Source organism: Jaculus jaculus, chromosome 8 (genome assembly GCF_020740685.1).
Source record: "Jaculus jaculus isolate mJacJac1 chromosome 8, mJacJac1.mat.Y.cur, whole genome shotgun sequence".
Classification (NCBI taxonomy): domain Eukaryota; kingdom Metazoa; phylum Chordata; class Mammalia; order Rodentia; family Dipodidae; genus Jaculus; species Jaculus jaculus.
The window spans coordinates 13,741,884-13,764,216 of record NC_059109.1 but is presented as its reverse complement, the minus strand read 5'-3'; the positions used below and the strand labels follow the sequence as shown (position 1 = coordinate 13,764,216).

General features: G+C 37.6%; 1 protein-coding gene across 1 annotated transcript; it reads left to right on the top strand.

The window, feature by feature from the left end:
• Nucleotides 1-1,644: 1,644 nt before the first annotated feature.
• On the top strand, nt 1,645-6,474 carry Defb110 (defensin beta 110). The gene is given in 2 exon segments (XM_045156970.1): nt 1,645-1,682; nt 6,378-6,474. Coding segments are annotated over 2 exon segments (135 nt in total).
• The last annotated feature ends 15,859 nt before the right edge of the window (nt 6,475-22,333 follow it).

Genomic DNA, 22,333 nt, shown 5'->3' with positions numbered 1-22,333 from the left:
AATAAACAAAATTTTTTTTAAAAAAGAAATCCATATGCTTATGAGGGCCTTGCAACCTGGATTTAACAAACCCTCTTGGGGACTCTTATGTATGTAACGTTTAAACACCTCTGACTTCCTTTTTGACTCTTTTCGGACATTCAAGATATTGAAGCAAGGACGTGGTGGGTCCTTTGGTGGGAAATTCAGGATTTCCCTTCGATCTTCCAGTAGGAACTGTGATCAACTGTGCAGAGCCAAAAGTTTGTTTATCATCTCTGTGAAGGGAATCAAGAGACGCCTGAACACACTTCCTGCTGCTGGTGTGGGTGACATGGTGATGGCCACAGTGAAGAAGGGAAAACCAGAGTTAAAAAAGAAGGTCCAGGGCTGGAGGGATTGCTTAGTGGTTAAAGTGTTTGCCTGCAAAGCCAAAGGACCCAGGTTCAATTCCCCAGGACCCACGGTAGCCAGATGCACAAGGGGGCACAGGTGTCTGGAGTTCATTTGCAGTGACTGGCTTCCCTGGCATGCCTATTCTCTCTCTCTCTCTTCCTCTTTCTCTGTCAAATAAATAATTAAATATATTTTAAAAGAGAAAGAAGTTCCATCCAGCAGTGGAGATTCCACAACGACAATCATACAGAAGAAACAATGGGTGTTTCTTCACTTTGAAGATAACGCAGGGGTCATTGTAAACAATAAAGGCAAGATGAAAGGTTCTGCCATAACAGGACCAGTTGCAAAGGAGTGTGCAGATTTGTGGCCCAGGATTGCATCCAATGCAGGCAGCATCGCATGACCTTTCAGTGTATTTGTAAAATACACCCATTAAAAAGTATTTGCTCAGAAAAAAATTTAAAAACAAGTTTAAATACCTCTTCCTGAGAATTTCTCTTACCCTGTGGTATACAAGAATGGGTTGGTTTGTTTTGGAAATCTGCTTTAGAAACAGGGCAAGCATCCAGTTCTTAACACATGTGAAGTCGCAGACATTGCAAGCATGCAAGTTGAACCCGATGTCATGTTGGGATCCATAAGCAGAATTAACAAAAATCATTAGACTTTAAATTTTGAAAGTATTTGCTTTATTATTAGAAATTCATAAATCACAAAACATATAGGAATGTTTCCATACCAGCTAGTGAATTAAAAATGCCTTGATCATGCTAACATACATAATTGTATGCTATGACAGAAATAAATCACTTAAGCTTTCTGGTTTTCATTATTTTCACCTGTAAAACAATGGTGAGTTCTTTCAGTAGAATAGGTGTGCTAGATTATGTACTACTACCTATAATACATAATTGGTAGTCAGACAACTGTACCATTTCCACTTTCATGTTTTAACAATATAAACACACAGTCCCTACTAAAACAGCCCAGGAAATATTGAGCCATTATGCAATTTCATTAAAAGGAAAACCATGTAGATTTTACTATTTTAAGGACATTTAATAATAATATTTCATGGCCATGTTCTTCGAGCATGGTGCAATTCACTCACCTATCCTAATGTTCCTGCTTTTGATAAGCCTCAGTAGTTAAAGCTACTTCCTGAGAGAATCTATAAATGAAGGTGATCTTTGTCTCCACAGTTCAATACAGCTGACTTAAGAACAAAGATATTTTCACACTTTTTCCCCTAAATCAATCTGTACCATGAAGATTCTTCTCTTTTTCTTTATTCTGCTCTTTTGGTTCACAGTTTTGCCAGGGAATGTTCAAATGTTCGTGTGGATATTTGTAGTCATGAATTTGGGAAGATCAAACTGTTTCCCCCTTAAAATTGTGATAATTTGTAAGAATTGGAGGAATTGAAGGATTATTATACTAAATTTAATGGTGTATTTTGGAGTTACCTCTGAAACCGAAAAAAAGTCACTAGTGGTAAAATTGATTATAAAAAGAATGAAATATAATTTAGTCAATATTAATATATATTACAGTACCACTGATTTCTTAGTGCTGAAAAGTGTTACAATGCATATAAGATAGAAAGATAGATAGATAGATAGATAGATAGATAGATAGATAGATAGATAGATAGATATGTGGAAATTGGCCTCTACTGTGTTGCAGCTCCTCTGTAATCCACAATTATTTTAAAATTAAAAAGATAACTATATCACTCCCCTGACATCACCCAATAGTATTTATTTAGAATTCACTCTTGATGGATAATATACCTTGTTGAGAAAATATTATTTAATATAGTCAACTAAATGGTTTTTGGTGTGACAGGCATGGGTCACAATTCCTAGCATTAATTTATTTATAAAAGGTTAAAATGAAAAACTAAGCTTAAATCTAGCTGGTTTGTGACAGTTTGGAAATTATAAGACACTTGGGGCATAGAGTGTCATAAATTATAATGTATTTCAATACCTTTTGCATATTTTTATTTCCAAAGTTAAGACATTAAATCTATATGTGAGCCAAACCTTTAGAGAGCTCTCACAAGTAATAAAAATAATCTTAAGTAAAAATGACAATAACCACCGTGTCTGGATACATATCACCTTCTCCTTAAATTTAGAAGAAATGTGATAGAAGATATAGACATTTCAAAACAGCAATTTAGCATAGTGTGACTCTTAGACATTCACAATTGTTTTCATATTCCATTTTTTAGTGTTCAGGATCATGAAAGTTCTTACTCAAAAGTGAGATAGAAAAACTCTTCTTCGGGCTGGAGAGATAGATGGCTTAGCGGTTAAGGCATTTGCCTGCAAAGCCAAAGGACCTCAGTTAAATTCCCTAGGACCCATGTAAGCCAGATGCACAAGGTGGCACATGCATCTGGGGCTCGTTTGCAGTGGCTGGAGGTCCTGGTGTACCCATTCTCTCCCACCCCCCCTCTCTCTCTGTCAAATAAATAAAATATTTTAAAAAACTCTTATGTGCTGGAAAGATGAATCAGTGGTTAAGGCACTTGCCTGAAAAGCCAAAGGACCTAGGTTTGATTCCCCAGGACAGATGAACAAGGTGGCACATGTGTCTGGCATTCATTTGCAGTGGCTGAAGACCCAGGCACACCCATTCTCTCTCTCTCTCTCTCTCTCTCTCTCTCTCTCTCTATCTATCTATCTATCTATCTCCATCTATCTATCTCTATCTCTCTATCTGCCTCTCTCTCTCTCTCTCTCTCTCTCTCTCTCAAATACATAAAATAAGCAAAAACAATTTTAAAAACTCTCCTATCACCACTGCACCACCTACAGATGAAAAAATTCATGGATAAATTTCTTCAAATATTTGTTTTTTAACATTTTTATTTACTTATTTGAATGAGGGGGGACACGAGGGCCTCCAGCCACTGCAAACCAACTCCAGATGTGTGCGCCACCTTGTGCAACTGGCTTATGTGGGTCCTGGGGAATGGAACCTGGGTCCTTTGGCTTTGCAAGTAAGCACCTTAACCGCTAAGCCATCCCTCCAGCCTAAAATTTCTCAAATATTCTATACAAGGAAATTTCCATTTGTGTAATTCAGTTCTTTTACATTTTCTAGAGATTATAGTGGACAGTTCTGGTAACATGCCATTATCTTATTACCACATCTTTTCATATTATCTGAAAAATTGGAAAATACCTAAGTACCAATAGTCACTTTCTTTAAAGCCTCAAATGTGCTTTGAATATAGGTCAGTCTACTTTTTTTTTTTTTTTTTTTTTTTTTTTTTTTTGGTTTTCCGAGGTAGGGTCTCACTGTATCCCAGGCTGACCTGGAATTCACTCTGTAGTCTCAGGGTGGCCTCGAACTCACAGCAATCTCCCTACCTCTGCCTCCCAAGTGCTGGGATTAAAGGCGTGCACCACCACGCCCAGCCTCAGTCTACTTTTGTATTAATGGGAACTCCTTATCTTTTTCTCCCAATCCCTCCAAAAGTTAATGGTGATACAAAGAAGTATTAAAAAAAAAAAAAAAGATTTATTTGGGAAAACATTTTGTCCTGTTCTATTCTACATATTAACCTATATTATAATATAGCTTAATAGTTTAAAAAAAAACACTTAATGGGCTGGAGAGATGGCTTAGCGGTTAAGCGCTTGCCTGTGAAGCCTAAGGACCCCGGTTTGAGGCTCGGTTCCCCAGGTCCCACGTTAGCCAGATGCACAAGGGGGCGCACGCATCTGGAGTTCGTTTGCAGAGGCTGGAAGCCCTGGCGCGCCCATTCTCTCTCTCTCCCTCTATCTGTCTTTCTCTCTGTGTCTGTCGCTCTCAAATAAAATAAATAAATAAATTAAAAAAAAAAAAAAAAAAAAACACTTAAGGACAATATTGAAAGAAATTCCATATAATTATAGAATGTGGGCTGGAGAGATGGCTTAGTGGTTAAGCGCTTGCCTGTGAAGCCTAAGGACCCCGGTTCGAGGCTCGGTTCCCCAGGTCCCACGTTAGCCAGATGCACAAGGGGCCCACACGTCTGGAGTTCGTTTGCAGTGGCTGGAAGCCCTGGCATGCCCATTCTCTCTCTCTCTCCCTCTATCTGTCTTTCTCCCTGTGTCTGTCGCTCTCAAATAAATAAATAAAAAATGAAAAAAAATTTTTTTAAATAATAATTATAGAATGTTATAATATAGTATAAGTGCTACACATGATGTTTTATGAGAGAGAAATGATGGAGAGACTGCTGAATGCCATCAACAGAGTTCCCGTTTGAACCGTGGATCTATGGGCAGAGTGATGTTTGTCTTTTCACAGTCTCATCATAGCAGTATCAGCACTGACTTTCCATCCAAGGAGACACTGAGCACTGTCAGGAGACCCGTTAGGCTGTTGCAGCCAGTATACAGGCGTGTCTTTGGTAAACCCCAGGGATGGTGCTAAATGTCCTCCAATGCAGAGGGCAGCACCTCAGAATAAAGGCCTGTTCAGCTCAGAATGTCTGCATTGCATAGGCTGAGAAGTCCTACCCAGGAACCTGGCAGAGACCCAACAAGAGTCTATTTCATAGAAACTAATTGTTGGTTATTGTGATAATCTATAATCCCAACCCCTGTAATCCCAACCCAGGCAAGAGAATCAGGAGTTCAAGGCCATCTTTGGCTACATACCAAGTTCAGGCCAACCTGGGCTACATGAGCAAGCTATCAAAAACAATTAGCACTACCTTTTTTTCCATAAAACTTGAATATATAAAATAGTTTCGGTTTTGTCAATCCTATACTCTCAACTATATTGAAATGCAAAACCATTGAAGATAGACAAGTGGGTGATAGATTAATAGATAGATGATAAATAGTTAGATAGATAGATAGATAGATAGATAGATAGATAGATAGATAGATATCTAGGCACTGCAAATGAACTCAAGCCACATGTACATCCTTGTGCATTTGGTTTAATGCTGGTGCTGGAAAATCAAACCTGGGTACTTTGGCTTTTCCAGCAGGTATATTAACTGCTCAGCCATCTCTCCAGCCCTCACACTTCATTTTTAATCAACACTAAAAACATAAAGAAGAATCTGAAAATATTCTTTTAAAATTACTATTATATTAGAAGTGGTATGATAATTTCAGAAATCATGGAATAGCCAACAATGACTGTAAATTTTAACATTTAACATTTTAACTGTTTTATTATCACATTTTTCCTTTGTCATTAGATACAATGGCATCATTAGACGTGGATATAAGATAGAATATTCTCTTTGGGGGAGGCAAATCCTAAAATATCCTGGATAATTGTGAAAAGGCAGTCAATTTGTCTAGCATTACCTAAGTATTATATATTTTAGCTCTGCAATGAAAACTGCAGGAAAGATTTGTAAAGCACAACATTCAGTTTAAATGTCTGTGAATGTAAAGTAGGGTAGTTCAAATACCATGAGACAATTATAAAGAGACAACCCTAGAGAATATAAGTTCTGATGAAGTTATATTGTTGTATTCAGGAATTATCCTTGACTGAGGGTCTAGTCACTTGTAAAACTACAGTGGTGTACCTACCTAAGATCCAAAGCACTTTCTAATTTCTAGAATATCTTCTGTAGCAGAAGATAATGAATTCAGTTAAACATTTCCAGTATGTGATCATCTTCTTTCTGTGGTCTTTTGCTTCTAGAACTTTCTCCTTTTAAAATATAGGTGTGTAGGGCTGGAGAGATGGCTTAGCGGTTAAGCGCTTGCCTTGAAGCCTAATGACCCCGGTTTGAGGCTCAGTTCCCCAGGTCCCACGTTAGCCAGATGCACAAGGGGGCGCACGCGTCTGGAGTTCGTTTGCAGAGGCTGGAAGCCCTGGCGCGCCCATTCTCTCTCTCTCCCTCTACCTGTCTTTCTCTCTGTGTCTGTCGTTCTCAAATAAATAAATAAATAAATAAATAAATAAATAAATAAATAAATAAATAAAACATAGGTGTGTCGATGAAGGATTTCTAATTCTAGAAGTTACTTCCTTCTTATAGCCAAAAGGAAATATCCTGAGCATGGTAACTTGGATTTGAGGTGAGAATGCAAGAGGGGTAATGGTCAATGTAGAAATTAGGGCAATGAAAAAGAAGTTAGGGGCTGGAGAGATGGCTTAGTGGTTAAGCACTTGCCTGTGAAGACTAAGGACCCTGGTTCGAGGCTTGAATCCCCAGGACCCACATTAGCCAGATACACAAGGGGGCACATGCGTATGGAGTTCGTTTGCGGTGGCTGGAGGCCCTGGCGCGCCCATTCTCTTTCTCTCTTTCTCTCTCTCCCTCTTTCTCTGTCTGTTGCTTTCAAATAAATAAACAAAAAATTTTAAAAAAAAGAAGTTAGGATTGCTTTCTGCATACAGAGTTAAGGATGACAGAAGAAAAGAGACACTCCAAAAGGAAGACAGGACAAGCATTACTAAGTCTTTCCAACACACTTTTCGTGACAAATGTCTCCATGTCACAAGAATTAAATAAACTTTGACCCTGAACCATTCAGACATCGTTCGCTGGCACTTATTGCTGGCACATTCAGAAATAAGCAAAACTTGTTTATGGAAATTCCTCAGCAGCTACTCAAAGCTCTATTTGTCTTCTGATATAGTAGGGAAACCTAGGTCAAAAAATGAAAATATAAGCCAGGAGTGGTGGCGCACACCTTTAATCCCAGCACTCAGGAGGCAGAGGTAGGAGGATCACCGTGAGTTCAAAAGCACCCTATCTTGAAAAGAAAGAAAGAAAGAGAGAAAGAAAGAAGGAAGGAAGGAAGGAGGGAAGGAAGGAAGGAAGGAAGGAAGGATTTAATTCCAGCACTTGGGAGGCAGAGGTAAGAGGATCACTGTGAGTTCAAGGCCACCCTGAGACTACATAGTGAATTCCAGGTCAGCCTGGGCTAGAGTGAGACCCTACCTCGAAAAGCCAAAAAAAAAAAAGAAAAGAAAAGAAAAAAGAAAAAATATTTTTGTGTCACAGACTTCCAATAGACTTGTACTATTATTTTTATTACATTACTCCATAGATAGCACTCATGAATAAAGAAAATAACACATATGCATTGGTCTTAGGAGATTATAACCTGAGAGGGCGGATAATTCTCATGAGAAACACAGAGACTGAGGTAAGGAATAATCAAAGTGTAAAAAACAAACAACAGAGAAATGTCATAGTCACATCTGAGTGTCTATACCTATGTATTATATAGTGGAGGATGATGAATATCAAGAAGGAGGAAGAGGATTTCAGGGGAAAAAAAGAGGAAGCTAGACATGATTAAAAATTTCAGTCAAAAAATTTAGAAACTGTGCCCATAAGTTCTTCACTCCTAAGAGATGAACCTGCATGAAGAGTACGTAAGGAAAGAACAGGATGCCAAGGCACAAGTTTTGAGAATAAGCTGGGAAGAAACTAAAGCTTTCCCTGGTTTTTAGCTTCATGCTGCCTTAGTTTCCTTCCTTCTGACTCTGAGAATCAACAATAATCTTCCCAGCAAGAATCTTCATAATACAGATAACATGCACTATCCATCAAAAATGTTACTGTTGGGCTGGCGGGATGGCTTAGCAGTTAAGCCAGGTGCCTGTGAAGCCTAAGGACCCAGGTTCAATTTTCCAGATCCCACATAAACCAGAGGCACATGGTGGCACATGCATCTGGAGTTTGTTTGCAGTGACTAAAGGCCCTGGCATGCCCATTCTCCCTCTCTCTCTTTCTACCTCTCACTCTCCCTCTCTGTGTCTCTAATAAATATATAAAAATAAAATCTTTTAAAAAATGTTAACTATTTTTGTTATAATTGTAGGAATATAAGTTGGAAATTTGTATTATATTAAAATTTGGGGGCTGGAGAGGTGGCTTAGTGGTTAAGGCATTTGTCTGCAAAGCCAAAGGACCCAGGTCGACTCCCCAGGACCCATGTTAGCCAGATGCACAAGGGGTGCATGCGTCTGGAGTTCGTTTGTAGTGGCTGGAGACCCTGGTGCACCCATTCTCTGACTCTCTCTCCCTCTTTCTCTGTCAAATAAATAAATTTAAAAAAATAAAGTAAAATTCTTAAGGAAAAAACACCAGTACTAAAACATAATAATGAAACAGAAGTTCCTCCAATAAAATTGATTAATCTTTTGGCAAATTAGCTACAAGGAAATAGAATTTATTAAAAGAATACAAGTATATAAGAATGGACTCAGAAAGTGATAAAAAAAATTACAAACTCATTATTTTTATTGTGTAATTTCTATGAATTTCTTCAATCTTCCGAATGAAGATTTATGAGATGTAAACATGTTCATACAAGCATTATTTATAACAGCTACATACATGAAATAATAAGCTCCTCAGATATAAATAAAATGCATAGATATAGAGAGAGATTAAAAAGTGCTAATTCATTCTTAGTATTTTGTTATAAAGTTATATAAGGGTCATTATTACACAGAATGTTTGGCTTAGCACACTTAGAGCTTTCTGTTTATTATATGCCATGGGTTTTTTTATAATTTAAAATATTCTGATTAGTTAATGCATTCCCTTGCAAGGTAAATATGTTCAAAAGTATTTTCATGGGACTGGAGAGATTGCTTAGTGGTTAAGGTGCATGGCTGTGAAGTCTGAGGACCCAGGTTCGATTCTCTACGTCCCACATAAGCCAGATGTGCACATGGCGGCAATGCATCTGGAGTTCGTTTGCAGTGGCTAGAAACTCTGGTGTGCCGATACACTCTCTCAATCTCTCTGTCTCTGTCTCTCTCTCTCTCTCTCCCTCCCTCCCTCCCTCTATCTCTAATAAACAAAGAAAATAAAATCTTTTTTAAAAAGTATTTTCATGGTATTCATGTAGAACAGGGTACCTCACCTTAGAAACTCTTGGAACCTTGGTCTGAGTGCTTCTGTTAGAGGAGCTACATTGTGCCTTGCACACTGAGCATTAAGATGCTCCTCAGCATCCACAGCTTCCACAAAGTGGATGCCAACAACACGTCTTCCACTAAGTGGGAAAATCACCACGTCTCTCCACATTGCCAAATGTCTCTTCAGAAAACAGTTTAACAGGGTATAAAGTAAAGCATGTATTCTCATAATTTAACATTTAAAAGTGGAAACAATGCAATAATAACTAATATTTATCACATGGTCAATAACATTTTTTTGTCTTATAATAATTAACCATTCAAAATTTAACATATTATGAATCAGACATATATTTGTAGATCCAGAAAAAGAAACACAATAAGTTTTGTATAATTAATATCTTAATCATGTCACGGAGGAGACTAGCAAATTTCAGTATTTGAAATAAGTGTTGTATTCCTGAGTCATTACTACATCAAGACTTCTAACAGAACAGAGAGGTATAGTACAGAATTAACATAGGAAACACAATAACTGAGCTTATTATATTTTTTTTTTAAATTTTTTTTTTGTTCATTTTTTTATTTATTTATTTGAGAGCGACAGACATAGAGAGAAAGACAGATAGAGGGAGGGAGAGAGAATGGGCGCGCCAGGGCTTCCAGCCACTGCAAACAAACTCCAGACACATGCGCCCCCTTGTGCATCTGGCTAACGTGGGACCTGGGGAACCAAGCCTCGAACCGGGGTCCTTAGGCTTCACAGGCAAGCGCTTAACCGCTAAGCCATCTCTCCAGCCCTTATTATATTTTACCAAGAAATTTAACAAGACTAGAGGGTCTCTAGACAATAATGGAAAGATCTCTGCATATGAATCAGGCTGTGGTAACATGTCTGATACTCTATCCATCCTTAGTGCTCTACAGAGATAAACCAAAGCCCTCTGAATTTCTCACCTGGCCTTTATTAGGTGGTTGCCGTATGCCTTCAGTTCAGTGAAAAATAGTAGAAAATTGAATGCAATGCATGTGAACCTAGGTATCTCAACTAAGACAATCAATTAAGAAATCTTTATAAGTGTTTTTAAGATATCAAGACTTCAACTCTAGAAATAGGTTTAATACATTTCTACCCCTGTTCCTTTACAGGATTTAAGGGGTATCCCTAATTATTCTGTTCCTATGGTCATATACATATTTACATATGCCTACTTATTTGTTATTAACATTAAAAAAGTGATAAAAGGTCCAGTGTTTAGAAATTGAAAATTCCCTGGTAAATTTATTTCTAATAAACTGCAATCTTCATTGTGTGAATTGACAAGAGCAGATAATCTTAAACAGTTTTTTAACACATGAAAGTTTTTTCCTGATTTGACCCAGAATATAAACTGATATATATGTATCTTTCTCCACCTTTAGTTCACTGTTACTTTTGATGAAAAGTGGCTCTGACAGATTCCACTGCATTTGGAGGTTGAGGCTATTATTTGGTAATTCAATATCCACGTGAATGAACTGAAAGTATTATATTAAAATGAGATTCACTACAAATCTAGCATAGACTGAGAAGGAGAATGAGAATCACACCTGCTGTCATATTCAAGCCAAACTATTTCAGGATTGATGTCATTGTATCGTCCTTGGGCAAAAACAAAATCTAATTTCAATTAGCAGCTTATTTACTGAGATAAGACATTTTATTAGTGATAACTTCTTCCTAAACATATGTCTTAGGGTTTTGACTTGTGTTCAGTATGGATGTTGATTGCTCACAAATTGAGCTTTAAGTAGTATTCAGTTTAATAAATATCAAGAATGGACAGGAAGCCAGGCATGGTGGTGCATGCCTTTAATTCCAGCACTAGGGAGGCAGAAGTAAGAGGATTGCCAAGAGTTCAAGGCCACCCTGAGAATACATAATGAATTCCAGGTCAGCCTGGGCTAGAGTGAGACCCTACCACAAAAAAAATGGTTAAAGTTGATTTAAAAACTGACAACATGTGCATTCCACACTGCCGCCTCCATGCCTCTTTATTTATTTATGTACTCATAAACACTAACTGAGCACTTGTGATATACTAGTTGGAGTACAATAAAGATTGTGATCAATAAAAATGACAATATTTTCTCTATTTGTGAAGTATATGTTAGTGGGTAGTGACAGATTTTTAGATGATAATGAATGAATAAGTTATGCAATAGGTTAAAATGTAATGTGTTAGAAAAAAAACAAAGAAAAATAGAGTGAAGATTGTTAGATATCTGGAATTCTGTAGTAAGTTTAAAGTATGAGTTTTCATTGTGGAAATAACATATGAGCAAAAAGCTGAACTGAGAGGTTACAGGGCAAATGTGAAATTTAGGAAGAGTTACCCTGGAGGCAAAAACCACTGGACGAGTAATCCAAGAAGAGTGTGAGAGGGGAGATTAGGGAAGAACTGTGATGATGAACTGTGCAAATCTTCATAAACTAAGGGAGATATTAAATGTTATTCTTAGAAGAATGCAAAGGATTTTTACACAGAAGTGACATGATTTTTGTTTTGCAAAGACATTTATGAAGTACATTAATGAATTAGAAATATTGAAATAATATAATCACTAAATCATAATAGTTCAGTCCAAACTGAAAGGTATATAAAAAGTTATATGAAAAGGTGAGGAATGCATGTCTCCTTGATATGTTAAAGGTAGAGTCAGCTAAAGTTCACGAGAGACTACTTTTGTGTATGAGACAGAGAGGACACGAATGAATCCAGTCGTTCTTGTCTGAGCACTTGGAAAGAGAGTTCGGCCATTGCGTGGGAGAGGGATGCATTAGTCAGAACAAGTTTGAGCTGGACTCTGTGTTCAACTTAGAACTCGTGAAGTTTAAAAATTATAGTGGATTTTAAAAACAAAAGAAAGAAAAAAGAAGAAGAAGAGAATAAACTAAAAAAAGAATTATGGTGGATTTTACAAGTGCTTATGTGGAAAAGATAAAAAATCAATGCTGGTTGAAATGAATATGTTGATCTTTTCAGTGGCAGAAAGTAGGAGCAGCTAAAAGCATTAATGAGTTGGGTCTTCCTCAGAGGATGGAGTCTATCATCATTAATCAGAAAAACAAAAGTGGTAGAATACACTTATAGGAATGTTGGTGCTGAGTACAAAGTTCTTTAGGAAATCTTCTATGAACAGGATCAGTGAAGAAAAACTTTCAAGAACACTAATATTGGAGACTAGTAAAGATCTAGAACTGTAAAAATCAAGGGGTCTGAGGATGGGGTTGCTAAGAAGGCATAGTTTGTTAGGTAGGCTTGGTGGTTTTTACAAATGCTTTTCTTGCTTGCATCCGCTATGTTGATTTTGCTTGCTGCTACATATTGGCACATATGACCTTGTCATTGTTGTGAGTCAAATTTTATTTAAAGACTTGAGAGATGGCTCAGCAGTTAAAGGCATGTGTTTGCAAAGCCTCTGACCCATGCTTGATTCCCTAATACCCATGTAAAGTCAGATGCACAAAGTAGCACACATGTCTGGAGTTCATTTGCAGCGGCCCTAGCATACCAATCATTCCTCTCTCTCCACCACCATCTCTCTCTTCCAAATTAATAAAAATATTTTTTTCAAAGTTTATTTAAAAATTGAATCACCTGGGCTGGAGAGATGGCTTAGCAGTTAAGGCATATGCCTGTGAAGCCAAAGGACCCAGGTTGGATTCCCCAGGACCCACATAAGCCAGATGCACAAGGTGCACATGCATCTGGAGCTCCTTTGCAGTGGCTGAAGGCCCTGACCTGCCCATTCTTTCTGTGTCTGTCTCTCCTTTTTCTCTCTCTCTCTCTCTGTCTCTCTCTCTCTCTCCTTACAGATAAATAATTTTTTTTGAAAATTGAATCACCTCTTTCATACTAAAAATAGCTTTCAAGTTTCTAATATGTTGTCCTGTTCTCTACCACAGTGCTTAACTATGAACTTATACTTAGTGTCTCAGGATTCATATCTATCCTGCCCACATAACGCTCCTATGTTGTGTTTTGTTCCCCATCTAGTACAGAATCAACTATAATAAATAAAAAAGGAAAATCACTTCACTTAGGATACAATGTAAAGAAAATTTTCTAAGTTAAAGAAATGCTACTTTAATCTTTCATAAAAATATAAATCTCTCATCCTAACAATTAAAATTAAACAACTAAAATTTAATTTGTGAACTATGAGCTACAAAAATTTGTATATTATAATCTCATGTGATGGCACACAAGCGCCTGAAGGAGGAAGCTATTATTAAAAACATTTTATGACTGAGGGAAAATACATAGTCCATAAGTCATTCATGCATTTAACACAGGAAATAACAAATGCAGAGTTAGTGATAAAGCATGAAGAATTTTCATTATATAGTATGAATTAAGTTCCCATATGTAGTAACATTTTTTATAATTTTAAGTTAACACATTTTTGAACATGCTATCTAAATATTTTACTAGCTAAAACAAATTCATGCATAGGAGACACAGATATGCAAGGTTTACCGAGTGTATATAATTAGAATTTTATTTAACACATATCACAGGGTACACCATCCACAGCTCTAAAGAGAGGATATATACTGAGTAGGATTGCTTCAGTTAGGGCCCAGTTTCAGTAGGGATATAACTGGGATAAAGGTGAAAAATAGAAATAATCAAATTAGCAGTATTTGCAACATTATGGTCACAAGAAGAGTTTAGATATTTTATTTAATTAATTTTTTTAAATTCAGAGTAATGCCAATTTAATCAAAAGACAAATATTACAGGCTAACTCATTTTCCCAATAAAAAATAAAAAGAAGAAGATTATCTAGAAGAGACGCAATACTCTTATTTTGAAAGATCATTACCGGTCAAGTTTATGTACCAGCTTAAGCAGACAGTCTCAAAAACACCTAACAGTATTTTCACCTCTGCCTCTGTTGTAATGGAGTATCCTGAGGTAAAAGTATTAGTCACCAAACGACATGTTATATGATAGGGAGTTGGGGGGCAATACACATATGATATTTCTCCTAAGAGAATGAAGAACCCCCAGTGAACTTGGAAAAGCTGACACTGAGTCAACTATATGGGAGCCGTGGGGATTTTAATCCCTGTTTTCCCTCCAGGATAATCTCCATGAATGTGAATGTAGAACACTGCTTGCTAGCTGCTGGCCAGTGTAAACCTCCACTATACTTAGGATCCTCACATTGCCGAGACTTCCAGAAATCTTCTGAAAATATATTTCACTAATAGACATGACAAGCTCATGTTTTATTTTTCTTTATTTTTTAATGAAAATTGGTTCTCATCACTAGTTCTCTAGTTATTTACAAACTGTACTGAAGTGTGAGTACTGCCATCTTCTACAACCGCCCATTTTGATTTTAATGTGATATGCACTCATTAATTTCAGTCATTTTACATGAACACTCATGGTAATGTATGACATTCAGATTACATTGTACATTTTAAAATTGTTTTCATGCAAATTAAATAATCAATTCTCATAAGAATATGAACAGATGTCATTCTCATCCATAATTTATAAATGACAAAAGTTGTGTTACTCTAATGGTATATAATTTGCAACTAAGAAATAATAGAAATCATTCACAACATATGCTTTGTTTTCAGATCATATAGTTTTATACTTTTCTGATATGATTATTATTAATTCAATGATAATAACAACAACCTAAGTACATGTTTTATTATGAATAATCACTATAAACCCCTATTTTTCTTTTTGAATTCATTATATCTGAAAAAAATCACCAGAAATTTGGAAAGTTGATAGGATACAATGATATAATGAATCAGCAATGTTGACTTGCCAAAAATCCCAGCAAAATATTAAAAAACTAAAATTCAATCACAAACAATATAATTTTCTCCTTTAAATTGCATTAACTATGGTTCTGAGACTAAATTTCTCTAAAATTTACCAGTGTCCAGGAAGTCTATCTCCATAAATTAGCCTCCAGTTCCCTAAGAAGATGTGTACATTTATCTATTAATATTCTTCTGAGAGTCTCTTCTACTTTAAGCTTAATTCCCTTGTGATCTATACCAACTTCATTCATTCAATATTACATCCTATGCAGACAAGAAATTTGATGAGGTAACATTATATAATTAAAATATAAATTTAGATTAATCGATGTTTTTAAAGATATATTTTATTTATTTGCAAAAGGAAAATAGAATCTGAAAAGGAGAGAAACAAAGAGAGAGAGAGAGAACGCATAATAGGCACTTCAGGACATCTTGCCACTGCAAACAAATTCCAGATACATGTGCCACTATACATCTAGCTTTACAAGGGAATCAAAATCCAGGTAGTTAGGCTTTGCAGGCAAGTGCCTTAATCACTGAACCATCTCTCCAGCCCTCTGTTTTCTAAGTTTTAATGACATTTTTTGTTTTTCTCTCATAGGATATAACAATTACTATTCATGGTATATATTTAATAAATATGTATAAGTAGGTAGAATGATGGCCTATAATAAATATGTATGGATGATAAGATAGTGTTAAAAATTCTGCCTGACCTAAAAGACTTTTCTATTCTAAAGGAATAGTTGCATTACAAATTAATTTCTAAAGAAGAATCAAATCTTAAAATAACAAAAGTTGTCTACATTTACTGCAGTTGAGTGTACAAAACAGTAATTTTTGAAATGTTGAAACTTGCCAGCAAAGCTTAAGGACCCAGGATCAATTCCTCAGTGCCCACAGAAAGCCAGATGTACCAGGTGGTGCATGTGACTGGAGTTCCTTTTCATTATTTTAAATGATTCAATTAATTTAAAATACTAATGTGGAGCTCAATTTTTAACTAAATATGTAGCTGTATTTATTTTTTTTGTTCATTTTTATTTATTTATTTGAGAGTGACAGAGAGAGGAAAAGGCAGGTAAGAAAGAGAGAGAGAATGGGCGCACCAGGGCTTTCAGCCACTGCAAACAAACTCCAGATGCGTGGGCCCCCTTTATGCATCTGGCTGTGAAGTGGGTCCTGGGGAATCAAGCCTCGAACCAGGGTTCTTAGGCTTCTCAAGCAAGCACTTAACCACTAAGCCATCTCTCCAGCCCTGTATTTACTTTTCTAGATAATGATAATTAAAAGATTCAAAATAAAAAAGCACTTTATTTTCATCAATAATTTAATTGTCAAAAAGTATCTGTATGACCTCTATGCTGTCATTATTGGACTATTCTACTTAGCAGGTAAGGGATCAAGAGTGGAGAGATGACTCAGTGGTTAAAGGTGCTTGCTAACAAAGCTTGCCAGCTTGAGTTTGATTCCCTAGTACCCACATAAAACCAAATGCACACAGTAGCACAAGCATATGGAGCTTATTTGCAGGGGCAAGAAGACCCTTCTACACTGTGGGAATGCAATCTGGTCCAGCCATTGTGGAAATCAGTGTGGAAGTTCCAAAGACAGCTAAAGATTGATCTACCATATGACCCAGCTATAGCACTCCTAGGCATATATCAGAAGGACTCATCCCATTACCTTAGAAATACTTGCTCAACCATGTTTACTGCTGCTCAATTCACAATAGCAGGAAAATGGAACCAGCCTAGGTGTCCTTCAACTGATGAGTGGATAATGAAGATGTGGCACATTTATACAATGGAGTTCTACTCAGCAGTAAAGAAAAATGAAGTTATGAAATTTGCAGGAAAATGAATAGACCTGCAAAGGATTATACTAAGTGAGGTAACCCAGGCCCAGAAAGCCAAGTGCCACATGTTCTTGCTCATATGTGTATCCTAGCTACAGATGATTGGGCTTCTATGTGAGAATGAAAAAACTCAGTAGCAGAGGCCAGTAAGCTAGAAAAGAGATATAAAGGGAAGAGAAAGGAAGGGAGGGGGTAATTAATAGGATGGTATTGTATATATATAAGTAGAAGAATAGATTAATGGGGGTTAAAAGGCCCAAAATGAGGTCAGGGGAAGAGATCAAGTAAAGAAAAGGTGGAGGAAGAGTTAATCAAAATCTAAGAGAATATAAATAAATCATATGGAATCCTACTTTTTTGGACCATGGAACACTCAGGAGCCATAGATTGTTGTTAGAAAATTTTCAGTGCCAGAGATGGGATACCTTCCAGTGAATTATTGGCCAGGGAGGACCCTGATGCCCCCAAAACATTATAGGCCATTGCTGAAGCCCTTGGTTTCCCACCAGGAATAAATGGTAAGAACCTATTGCTGAAGACTCCACATATTTGGGCTGCAAAGTCACTGAGAAATCATGCTGGAACTGAGCTGATAACCTCCTCCATGTAGGCCAGCTGACAGAAAGCTGGAAAAAGCCATTCTGCATGCAGTTCAGTGGGAGAAAGAGAAATCATCAATGAAGATACTCAACAGTGGACACTGCAAGCCTTATATATATTTGGCCAGCCAGGCCAAATGAGCCAATGGGTGCATTAGTGGCATGTCTGTCATGGTGGAAACCAACTGCTTCTAAGTGGACTGGAGGCAAGTTCCATGGGAGGAAGTACATCCCTGATACTGGAAACTTAAAGCAGGGTAGTCATGAACCCTAGGGGTGTAATGTCTGCTGCTGTCTGGCTAAATGTATATACTCTGCTTATCAAACTGCCCAGTAAGCACTTCTCTTAATGTTCACACCCTTATACTATGCTACTCTCACTTTTGATAAAGAATCTTCTCTTTTCAGATGGCAGTGACCTTGGGACGGCTCAGAAAGTATCATGTGGCTGGAAAGAAGTGATCGGAGTGCTCAGTACTGCAATATCTCTATCACACCTTCCAAGGCTCAGAGTCTAATGTGGAGGAAGTGGTGGAAAGAATGTAAGAGCCAAAGGAAGGGTGGGATACCTTACAACGTGCTCCCTCCAGACTCAAAATGGCCTGGATATCCATGACTTCACAGTGCCTGACACTACCTACACAAGACCATCATAAGAGGAGGAAAAGATCATGACATCAAAATAAAAAGAGACTTATTGAGATGGGGAGGGGATATGATGGAGAATGGAGTTTCAAAGAAGAAAATGGGGGAAGGGAGGGTATTACCATGGGATACTTTTTATAATCATGAAAGTTGTAAATAAAAATTTGAAAAATAAAGAAATTACCATGCTTAGATCATGAGCATTATATGATTTCACATAATTTTGAGTCCACACATATGCATATATGACAAGAAGTAGGAACGGAGACTCTTGGAAGGGAAGGAAGGGAACTAATGAAAGAGGGAAAGAGGGCCTGGAGAGATGGTTTAGTGGTTAAGGTGTTTGCCTGCAAAGCCAAAGGATCCCAGTTCAACTCTCCAGGACCCACAAAAGTCAAATGCACAAGAAGTGCATGCATCTGAAATTCATTTGCAGTGGCTGGAGGCCCTGGTGTGCCCATTCTCTCTCTCTCTCTCTCTCTCTCTCTCTCTCTCTCTCTCTCTCTCTCTCTCTCTCTCAACGTCCCCCTCCTTCTGTCTCTCAAATAAATAAATAAAATATATTTTAAAAAGAAAAAGGGAAAGAAAAAGAAAGATAAATATATGCTGTTGTCATATATGCAATCTTGACTTATATACATACTCTGTGTGTGTGTGTGTGTGTGTGTGTGTGTGTGTGTGTGCACGCATGCAAATGTGCATGCACACACAGGGGCAGGGGAAGAAAGCAATGTGGAGCAAGACAAGGTAAAAGATGTGAATATAAGTAAACCACAAAGATACACATGTGTTTAAAATATGATTTAAACCAAAGATGTCAAATAAATATACTACCCCCAGGAGAAAAAAAAAATAGCAAAACGTGGGGCTGGAGAGATGATTAAGTAGTTAAGGTTCTGGACTACAGAGCCTAAGGACCCAGGTTCGATTCCCCAGTACCCACATAAAGCCAGATGCACAAAGTGGTACATGCATCTAAAGTTCATTTGCAGTAGCTGAAGTCCCTGGAGTACCCATTCTGTCTGTATCTCTATCTCTCTCTGCTTGCCAATAAATAAATATTTTAAAAAGTAGCAAAACTTACCTTGCAACACATGTCTGTTGATGACAAGCTCATGTGCTGTGTTCAATGTCATACTTTATGACTGGAAGCTCACTCAAAAAGTTCTTGAGGGCTGGAGAGATGGCTTAGTGGTTAAGGTGTTTGTCTGCAAAACCAAAGGACCCTGGGTCAATTCCCCGGGAACCATGTAAGCCAGATGCACAGGGGCTACATCCATCTGGAGTTTGTTTGCTGGAGGCCCTGGCACACCTATTGTCTCTCTCTCCCTCTCTCTGTCTCTTTCTCTCTGTCTCTCAAATAAATAAATTTTAAATTTTAAAAAATTCTTGAAATGATCAAAACATCAAATATCTACTGTTTTAATATTTTTATTTATTTATTTGCATTTCTTTATCTCTCTCAAGAGAGACATAGAGAAAAGAGAAGCAAATTTCTGGAAAGGATTATACTAAGTGAGGTAACCCAGGCCCAGAAAGCCAAGGGCCACATGTTCTTCCTCATATGTGGATCCTAGCTACAGATGATTGGGTTTCTGCATGAGAAGGAAAATACTTAGTAGCAGAGGCCAGTAAGTTAAAAAGGAGATATAAAGGGAAGAGACAGGAAGGGAGGAGGGTACTTAATAGGTTGGTATTGTATATATGTAATTACAATGATTGAAATGGGGAGGAAATATGATGGAGAATGGAATTTCAAAGGGGAAAGTGTGGGGGCAGAGGGAGGGTATTACCATGGGATTTTTTTATAATCATGGAAAATGTTAATAAAAATTGTGAAAAGAAAAAAAAAGAGAAGCAGAGTGGCAGAGTGAGAGAGAATGGATGCACCAGGGCCTCCATCCACTGCAAACAAACTCTAGGTGCATTTGCCACAGTGATCTGACTTTACATGGGTACTGCGGTTCTTAACCTGAATTGTTAGGCTTTGCAGGCAAGTGCATTAACTGCTGAGTCATCTCTCAAGCCCTGTAATGTTAAATAAAAAATGCATTCATGTATTTCCATTTTCTTTCTATATTAGGCTTGTTTAAAAGATGAGGTTTGGGGGCTACAGAACTGGCTTAACAGTTAAGGTGCTTACCTGTGAAGCCTAAGGACCCAAGTTCAACTCTCCAATACCTACATAAGCCAGATGCACAAGGTGGTACATGCATCTGGAATTTGCAATGGATAAGACCCTGGCATGTCCATTCTCTCTCTCTCTCTCTTTCTCTCTGTCTCTCTGAAGTAAATAAAATAATTAAAAGATAAATAAATAAAAATAGGGTTTTGAAATATTGAGAATTTGAAATTTCTGTAAATTCCAGTTGTCTTTTGATTACATAATCCCTAAAAATATTCTGCATTTTAGGTTACAGCAATAATTAATCTGGATGTTTTACTTTAATAACATTTATCATCATCTACATGTTGCCTCATCTATAATGAAAATAAATACATGAATGTAAGCAATAGAGGGAGGGGATGTTTAACTTAAACTCTAGTGAGATGGAATACCCTCTACAATGAAGAAATTTGGGGTTAAGAAAATATAATTAGTGTGCTGAGAAAAGAGTTCAGTCGATAATGTCCTTGCCTCACAATGGCATGAGTCTGGATCCCCAGTACCCCATAAAAGTAAAATGAAGGTCAGTTTTAAGGAGCACATGCCTGTAATCTCAGAAGCAGAAACCAGCAGATTCTTGAAGATTGCTAGCTAGCCTCTGTAGCCAAGTCAGTTAGCTCCAGTTCAGTGAGAAAGCCATTTTCAAAAATAAAAGTGGAGAAAGATTGAGGAAGACTCCTGATAGAGATTTCTAGCTTACACACCACACACACACACACACACACACACACACACACACACACACACACATATAAAATTAGCTCATGTTAAAAACTTGCAGAAGTTGGGCTGGAGGGGATAGCTGAACAGTTAAAGCATTTGCCTGCAAAGCCAAAGGACCCAGGTTCGATTCCCCAGTACCTATGTTGGCTAGATGCACATGGGGGCTCATGCATCTGGAGTTTGTTTGCAGTGGCTAGAGGCCCTGGTGTATCCATACTCTCTCTCTCTCTCTCTCCCTCTCTCTCTCTCTCTCTCTCTCTCTCTCTCTCTCTCTCTCCCTCTCCTTTATTCTCTTTAAAATAAATAAATTAATAAAATATTTTTTTAAAACTTGCCAAAGTACTATGGACTAATTCAGTCATTCTCAAAGTATTAGCCTTTGATCCACAAGAAAACATTCCCTGGAAACTTCAAAGCCTAAGAACCTCAGTCTAAGCCATCAGTTCTCCACCCTCAGGAAGGGTACAAGAAAGTCCAGGCGTGCACAAGTGGGTTTTTCTTTTTAATATTATTTATTTATTTATTTGAGAGCAACAGACACAGAGAGAAAGACAGATAGAGGGAGAGAGAGAATGGGCGCGCCAGGGCTTCCAGCGTCTGCAAACGAACTCCAGACGCATGCACCCCTTGTGCATCTGGCTAACGTGGGACCTGGGGAACCGAGCCTCGAACCGGGGTCCTTAGGCTTCACAGGCAAGCGCTTAACCGCTAAGCCATCTCTCCAGCCCACAAGTGGGTTTTGACAAATGCTTTAAATGATCTGACGCGTCATGATGGGGTCTGACACTCGCCACTGCAGCACGCTTATCTGTTCCATGGAAAGCTGATCGTGTGAAGGCAAGACAAAGCAATAGACAGGTATTTCCTCTCACTGAGATGCTAGAACATAGATTCTGAATATTTCAAGATCCCTAGTTCATAAAAATCAACCTGATGATGATGGTTTTTCTTTGTTTTACTTACCACACCTTACAGAAACAGGTTCCAGTGAGAATTGCAACAAGAGTATCACACAAACACCTTTTGGTCTAGGAGTTGACTCTGTGGTACCTGTATTAAGGCTTCTTCCAGGTCTACAATTCAAGGTACCCACGACAATGTGTGCGGTGTGTTTTGAAGGATTTGGAGGCACTGAACTAAATAAAAAACAGTTCCTGATTTTAAGTCTTGTCAGTGGCCTGGATGAAGCTGCTACTGACCTCCACTATTCATTTCTGTGCTTTCCTTTCTTAAGCATATTTATGATGCAAGCACTC